Source organism: Triticum aestivum, chromosome 2D (assembly GCF_018294505.1).
Source record: "Triticum aestivum cultivar Chinese Spring chromosome 2D, IWGSC CS RefSeq v2.1, whole genome shotgun sequence".
Classification (NCBI taxonomy): Eukaryota; Viridiplantae; Streptophyta; class Magnoliopsida; order Poales; family Poaceae; genus Triticum; species Triticum aestivum.
Window position 1 is genome coordinate 155,675,454 of NC_057799.1, and position 8,537 is coordinate 155,683,990.

General features: G+C 44.9%; 1 protein-coding gene across 1 annotated transcript; it reads left to right on the forward strand.

Annotated features, from left to right (window-relative positions):
- The first annotated feature begins 2,968 nt into the window (after window positions 1-2,968).
- On the forward strand, window positions 2,969-5,334 carry LOC123052313 (L-type lectin-domain containing receptor kinase SIT2). The gene has a single exon (XM_044475452.1). It carries the CDS (start codon window positions 3,161-3,163, stop codon window positions 5,198-5,200), a length of 2,040 nt encoding a protein of 679 aa, XP_044331387.1. The 5' UTR covers window positions 2,969-3,160; the 3' UTR covers window positions 5,201-5,334.
- Window positions 5,335-8,537: the final 3,203 nt, after the last annotated feature.

Genomic DNA, 8,537 nt, shown 5'->3' on the forward strand with positions numbered 1-8,537 from the left:
TGAAGAACGGGAGATGGCGGCGGCTCCGTATCGTAAAACATGATGATTCCTTCTCTCTGATTTTTTTTCTTGGCGAATAGGTACTTATAGAGTTGGAGTTAGGGTTGCGGGAGCTAGCAGGGGCCCACAAGCCTATCAGGTGTGCCCCAGGGGGTGGGCGCCCCCTAGGGTTGTGGCGCCCTGGTGGCCCCCCTCTGGTAATTTCCTTCATCAATATTTTTTATATATTCTGAAATAATTCTCGGTAAATCTTCATCTCAATTCGAGAACTTTCATTTCTGCACAAAAATAACACCATGTCAATTATGCTTTAGTCCGGATTAGTTTCATTCAAATCATGCAAATTAGAGTCCAAAATAAGAGCAAAAGTGTTTGGAAAAGTAGATACGTTTGGGACGTATCACACACGCTTAGCATATAGAAATCATCTGCGACAGTACTAGCACCGCACACATTTTGCATTTCTTGAACATGCGTGATATGGGTGGTAGATTAAATATTTGTGATAGACATCTTTTCGCAAACCCTCCAAGTCGAGTAATCTTCTCCGATGTTGATCGCATAGCAAACGCTAAGTCACAGAATAGTGTGTGCAATAAATCTATAACCGGATAACCCCACACCATTTTGGTGTACAAAACGTTTGTGAAGTTTATGTATTGAAAGCCTTACATCAGTAGTCACGTGTTGGACAGGTTTGAGCATCTCATATGATTGCTTTTTGCAAAACGGTTGCATTCTCGGGCCCTATCACACGATGTTATCATGTATCGTGTGAGATGAACCTCCCATACCGCACACCTTCGTAAGCCAACGGTTTGAAAATGTGTGGGCTTAAACCGTTTTCTTAAGACTTAACTGCACTAGTGGTGGCCTTTTATGGCTTGAACTTGATTGTATCAGTTTCTACCTACTTGTTTGTGGACGTGAATTTTTGGGACATGGTGGCACACGAGGATGTTATCCTGATCGATGATTGCTGCTAGACGATTTGTACTTAATATAGCGATTGATTGGATACTGCGGCAATACACATGGATAAGTGAGCGAATACACAACGTTAATAAAGTAGATGTGGGCCAGCTATAACTGAATTTAATGTAGAAAGACTGGTGTGTTTATGATCAGGGTGCAGGGTGACAGGCTACTCATCAGTGCAATTAACATTCGTGACCTGGGCGGTAGTAAATGAGGCCTGTTCCTAGTTAAAATTACTCACCCAGCCTGCGGTATGGAGTAGTGCAGTTAGTTCTTCTTCTTTTTATTACACTAGTAGATTGTTTAGTGCACGCATAGTATGGATTAGTGGAGTATTAATGTCACTCATCAAAGAAACCTAGCTGCAATACTACTGGCACATTGATTAAACATACATTTATCGACTAATACAGTACTACTAGTACATATCATCGGCCGAGCACACGAACTTAGCTGCAACCATGATAAACTTGCTCATATATATTTTGGTAATTAAATACAGCTTGTAGATATTTTCATATTGTAAAGTTCAGTTAGAAATTCGTGAGTGTATTTTGATGTCCCTAATTTGTTCACAAACGTGTATTGTAATTTTTGGTTAACATCCAAAGTACGATTGTAAAGCTGAGATCAAAACCAAAGTCATATTGGTGATGTCTCAGTATTCTCTATTAAGCCGTGTAAAAATATATCTTGGTTGTCCTATTAAATTTTGCCTGATGCTCTGTTAATTGATGTACTTTCTTTATTAAGGTTGCATTTTAAAATACAAATTGTATTTTTCATAATTCGAGTTTGAATGAACCAACTGATTTTTTTGGGTAAGAAAGTGATACATCTAAGGAATTTGGTTGTGCGTCATAGTTCAATACAGCTTAGTGCAGATAGCCCTCACGCGGCATGGAGTTGCGTCCCCTACCTGAACGCCATGGTATTGGGGATGGCTATTCCGCGCGCGCTCGTTCCGACGCCCGATTTCGGACAGCGGTCTAAACAAAGTCAAGTTTCCTTAAACAAATCTGGGTGAGGGTTAATTAAATGACGCAGCAAGCCCCCCACCGGTTGAAATAACGGGGCCAGAGAGATTTATGGTAGGAGACACTGGGCCCCATCAACTGAATTCACGGAGGCAGACTTTTGACTTGGTTCATCAATCCCACGTGGTGGCCCTACATCCTTCGCTGATGTTGCCGTAAGAAAATATTCGCTCGCTCGAGCGGTCGACCGCGAAAGAGTCTTTTCGCATGGTATTTGGCTTATCGAAGGGATTAGCATGGTGGATAGAAAAGGGAAGAAAAATTTAGTCCGTCATTAGTGCAGGTTAGCATTGGCCAGCTGCTCCACATAAATGGAGAGTAACTCTCCTATTTAAAATTGTGGGTCCGGTGTAGTTGTTGATGTCTGGCATACGTAAGTTAATACTATCATTATGAAATGCTGAAGCATTTTATACATGATTATTGGTATGTATACTGCACGCATCTTGGAGGAATGTGTGGTTAAGATTACAACCTCTCGTGGCACTATGTCCATTGGTGATTTATCGCTTGTTTGTTGGATGATGTTGCCGTTATGGCTTTGTTTATAAAGTTAGACGTGGTATGTTTTTTCTATAAAATTAAACTGCAGAAAACGGACTGAAGGTTGATGTGCTATGATTGTTGAAAAAATAAACTGAACTGGTCTAGCCGTCTAGGTGACATCCACAATTTAGATATTAGTTTCTTCATGTGAACGGCTGAAGGTGAATGGTCAGCAATCCTCCTTTTCAACCAGGTGACGCTACCACGCTGCACGGCACTGCGCTTCCCCAGCTCGCAATATCAACCATTTGCAATTTCATAAGCAGCCATCTTTGACAAGAACTCTCGCAGAATTTTCTCCGGTCTACACAGGCGCCGTGTCAGCTAGGTATTACATGCACACCAAGACAAATGTGTAGCAGCCTTTTTCATTCAAAGAGAACAAATCAATCAGTAGTAGACTAGTACTCACCGCAACTACGACCTCGGCTCCTTCTGATACTGCCAGGCATGCCATTATCTCCATGACTTTCAGCCAAGGTGCGCGGTGCGCCTCAGCGCTGCGACCAATCTCCACCCCGCCAAAAACTGTACCGATTGAGTTGCTTTCTCTTGAAGGAAGCGCAGCAGGCCAGCAGGACTAAATTTGGCAAGAAACCATGCCGGCTCTTCTTCTGCTCTTGCTGTTGAGCTTGAGCATGGGCGGAGAGCTGGTCCCGTGCTCATCCGCCGGCGAGGGCCAGTTCGCCTTCCAGGGCTTCGCGGCGGCGAACCTTACGCTGGATGGTCTCGCCGCCGTCATGCCCAACGGCCTGCTCGCGCTCACCAACTTCACTCTCCAGACAAAAGGCCATGCCTTCAACCCCACCCCTCTCCGCTTCCTCGACGTCAACGGGGCGACCAACTCCACTGCCGTGGCGCGCTCCTTCTCCACATCCTTCGTGTTCGCCATCGTCTCCAACTACGACGGCCTGAGCGACCAAGGGCTCGCCTTCGTGGTCGCCCCGACCACCAACTTCTCAACGGCGATCGCCGGGCAGTATCTGGGCCTCCTCGACGCCACGAACGGCGCCGCGAGCGACCACATATTGGCAGTCGAGCTCGACACCATCATGAACCCCGAGTTCCGCGACATCAACAGCAACCACGTGGGCATCAACGTCAACAGCCTCATTTCGCGGAAGGCCAAGCCGGCCGGCTACTACGGCGATGACGGTGCCACCTTTCGAGACCTGATGTTGAACAGCCGCGAGCCGATGCAGGTGTGGGTGGACTACGATGGCCAGGCCAGGCAACTCAACGTGACACTGGCTCCTGCGCACGAGCCCAAACCCAGGTATCCTCTCCTCTCTGAAGCCATTGACCTCTCCTCTGTCCTCACGGAGACAATGTATGTTGGCTTCTCGTCGTCATCCGGCGTGGTGTCAACGCACCACTATGTGCTTGGATGGAGCTTCAGCTTGGACGGGCCTGCCCCGCCTCTTGATTTCTCTAAGCTTCCAGCACTGCCACGTGTGGGTTCGAAGCATCGGTCCATGGTCTTGGCTCTCGTGCTACCACTAGCAACCGTATTGATCATCGCCGCGGTGCTAGCTGCCGCCTCCTTCTTTGTGTGGCGTCGGCGTCGATTTGCTGAGGTGCGCGAAGATTGGGAGGATGAGTTCGGCCCACACCGGTTCGCATATAAAGATCTATTTCGTGCCACTGATGGATTCAAGAATGGAAATTTACTCGGTGCCGGAGGGTTTGGCAAAGTATACAAAGGGGTACTTCCTGGATCCAATTTGGAAATCGCGGTGAAGAGAGTATCACATGACTCAAGACAAGGTATAAGAGAGTTCATTGCTGAAGTGGTGACCATTGGTCGTCTCCGCCACAGGAATCTGGCACAGTTACAAGGCTATTGCCGGCGCAATGGTGAACTTCTCTTGGTGTATGACTACATGGAAAATGGTAGCCTTGACAAGTACTTGTACAATAACAATGGGCCAACTTTGGATTGGCCTCAAAGATATTGGATCATCAAAGGTGTTGCATCAAGTTTACTGTATCTTCATGAGGATTGGGAACAAGTCGTCATCCACCGAGATATAAAGGCAAGCAATGTGCTTTTAGATAAGCAGATGAATGGAAGGCTCGGCGATTTTGGCCTAGCAAGGTTGTACGATCATGGCACTGATGCTCAAACAACACATGTGGTTGGCACTATGGGATACCTCGCACCAGAACTTGTACGCACTGGGAAGGCAACACCTTCAACCGATGTATTTGCATTTGGTGTGTTTCTCCTAGAGGTTGTCTGTGGACGCAGGCCCATTGAAAGTGGTCAGCATAACAATAGGGTGGTGTTAGTCGACTGGGTGCTTGAACACCACCGCAATGGCTCAATCATTGACACGGTGGATCCACGCCTCATGGGTAAATTCAACACAGATGAGGTCACTCTTGTGCTCAAACTAGGTTTGTTGTGCACGCACCCATCGCCCAATGTGAGGCCTCCTGTGCAAAAGGTCATGCAATACCTCGATGGTGTCCAATTAGTTCCTGATTTACCATCGACATACATGAGCTACAGCATGTTGGTTCTCATGGAGAATGAAGGGTTTGATTCATACATCATGTCATGCCCTCCGCCAGGGATGACCATCTGCAGTGTATCTGACGTGTCGTCGGCAACGGTTCTTCTAGATGGGAGATGAATTTTTTGCTTGTAATCAACTATTTTTTGCTTGTAATCGTCGATAGGTGGTCTACTGATCTGGGTGTAATTTTTATTATTTTTCGTGTTCGTTGTGCTACCATTATTGAAGATGAATAGATCAGAAGTTTTCCCCACAAAAAAATATTTGTTCATGCATCTCTTCAAAAATGTTCATGTATTTGTCAAGAAGAAAAGGAAAATGGTGAGTACAAAATAATATAAAAGTAAGTGAAAACAAATAAAAAAACTTAAATGTTGAAGACTCATGAAATGTAGACAAAAAGGATGAAAAATAAAAATAGAAAAGGATACGTGTGATAAATTGGATGTGCACTTTGCGAGCAGGCGCATGGACCGGTCAAAACATGCCACGCAAGCCAAATACATGGGCCCCGAAGTCGTCTCCGTTGACCATAAATCATCATTTTTTTATTTATTAAAATTGTAAATTTCATTTTTTAGAACAATGATCAGAGTGAGATTAGGCTACAAATTTAAGTACCGTGAGTGCATTTTAAGCCAATCTAAAATTACTGCCATTGTGCCCCTCTGCGTGCCTCCCGTTGTCACACTCACACCGTGGCCAGGTAACTTCTGATTCTAAGCATAATAACCATGTGAAAACTCTGGCGCCTCGCTTTTGATGCAGCGTTAGCGTTATCCTAATATCTCCTCCCGTCGCTCTCAAAAAAAAAAAGATCTCCTCCCGTCCTTGATCGCCTACCACCGCCAGCCCACTGCTTCGTCTCTCGTCACCTCCATGAGCCACGGCAGTCAGAATCTGACAGTGCAAGATCAATCAAGTCAGACGAGTATGGTAAGGAACAAGAAGCTGTAACCTCTTGCAGCCGGCGCCCTGGCCATGAATCTCCGATCAAGATGCACTGCCTGCAGAGGCCCTAGGGTGAGGTTTCATGGAGACACGGCCATGATTTTCGTGGCGTCGCGCTGCGATCTTAATACTTCCAGTTTGATGAATCATTGTTCGTTGCTGTAGGCTAGGTGTTTGACGAATTGACTCTTTGGCTTATAGAGTGTTAGTCGTAGAGCTTCAAATGATATCGACCTATGTAGGTTAATCGATGAATTCCATTGTTACTAATCAATACCAAGAACTATGTTGTAATGCTTCTTCGTTCACTTCTTTGGATTTTCTACGGTGCCTACTTCTGCACAATTCCTTTTAGGTGAAGTTGGTCGCTCATTCAGACAATATGTGCACTGAGAAATGATTGCAGAGCAGCGACAATAAAAAATTGTATGAATGTGCGAAAATTGATAGGATTAACTCCTGGTATTGCATTATTATTCTGCGGTGTAATGATCTTTCTAATGAGTTATATACTTATATGCTGCAATTTATATGTTCTGCGGCCTCCTCGGTCAAGTCCTCCCTTTCTTCAGGTTGGACAATGGTCTTATCTCTTGCAGTTTGTATGTTCTGCAGCCTCCATGGTCATGTCCTCTCTTACTTCAGGCTGGGCAGAGGTTTTAACTACATGTATGTGCCAATGCACCTGTAAGCCTCCCTAAATTATTTCCAATTCTAATAAACGTTGCAGTTTATCTTGACCATAATATTTAACAAAAATAATTGTTATCTTCATGTGATGCTAATTATTACATTTTTGGTATACCTGAGATTTTTGTTGTTGCGATCTCTGCTTAGAAATAAGGAGAAAAGGCCTACATATAAAAGCCTCCGATCAAAGGCTGATCTGCTGTGTTTTTAGGATTATGGTATTGACCTAAAAATGGAATTATGTAATGCAATCTTCTGGAGTTTACTATATATTACTAGCTTCCTTCCATGTGCCTTTTATAGCTACAATAAGTGAATAATGACAGATGAGGTATCTAAAGATCTCCACTTAGAGCAGATGTCTGGTGACGGATTTCCTTTATATTGCATACTTTTCAAATACATAGTAACTGTTGATTCAGAAACTGTATATATAACTTCTTTATATCTTTTTTTTTTTGTGAATGAGGAAATTTTCCTGAACTCTATCAATCTCTAAAGTTTGTAAGCATCAAGTTCAATGTTAGTGAGGAACATATGAAGCCTTAGCTAAGGAAATATAACCTTCGTTGTCTAAGGTGCGCAATAATAATCATGTAAAGAGTGTGAGGATGTTTATCTTCCTTTACTAGGAGTATAATGCATATGAACTAGAAATATGCACATGTTTTGCTATTCTGGCACCTAAATTTATTTTTATGAGTGATGCATGTTTCACTATTTTCAGATGATCCACCCTGTCTGCAGTCATGAAGCCATGCTCTTTACATCCTTATTCGCCGAAATAGGCTTTCGCCCCGCTATATAGATATAACAACCACCTGATACAACTGTGAATCCACTGCTAGGGCAGACAACACAAGCACGCGATGACAGCAGAGTCGGATCGACGGGAACATTGATGACCCGTAATCGATGCGCCAGCCGAAGGATTTCCACCACGCTCCTACCACTTCGGACTGCCGCATACCAAGCAACACCTTCAAGAAGGAACGCGACAATGCCGACGCTGCTGCCCGGACTGGTCCTAGGGTTTCCCCCGGCACGCGGAGGGGCGTGGGGAAGGGGAATACCCGATGCCCTTCAGGAAGGAACGGTAGCGCCCGCGGGCGTCACCGCGTCAGTGCCGGCCAAGCCGACAGAGATTTCTCCCGTCCGCCAACCAACCACAACCCTGTACGATCCGTCGCACTCCACCAAACTTGCTGCCCACCACCATGCGCCCCATGGTCTTGGAATCACCACCGCCGTCTCACCATGGTAAGTGAAGCGGGACCGACGGATCCTATAGGGAATAGCCGAAAACAAGGAGCAGCAGAATCAGCAGCCACGCAGGAGGGGACAACCTCCACCGCCATCGGCGGTCACCGACCGGACGCAACAAGAGGAGCACACCAGGCCCCACGGCCCGGCCGAGCCCGAATGGGGCTCGTGAAGAACTCGTCGCCGCTGTGACGCCCGGGTAATTAAGCTACAGTAATCCCACGCTAATAGTGCCACGTTACCTCCGTTATTGTTGCTAATCTATCGTTAGATCAAAACCGGTCCAAAATTCAAATTCAAAATTTGGTAAATAATAAAAGTTTTCAAACATTAAAATAAAAATGTTCGGTTTGTACTAAATATTACATAGATAATTATGGTGTAGAAGACACAGTTTTATAAAATGCATAAATATTTTAAATTGAATTAAAACAGAAAAGAAAATAAATAAAAGAAAGAAAATACAAAAGAGAAAAACAAAAGACCAAAAAAATATATATAAGAGAAACCCCCCCGGGCTTCGGCCCAGCTGACCACAGGCCCAACTGGG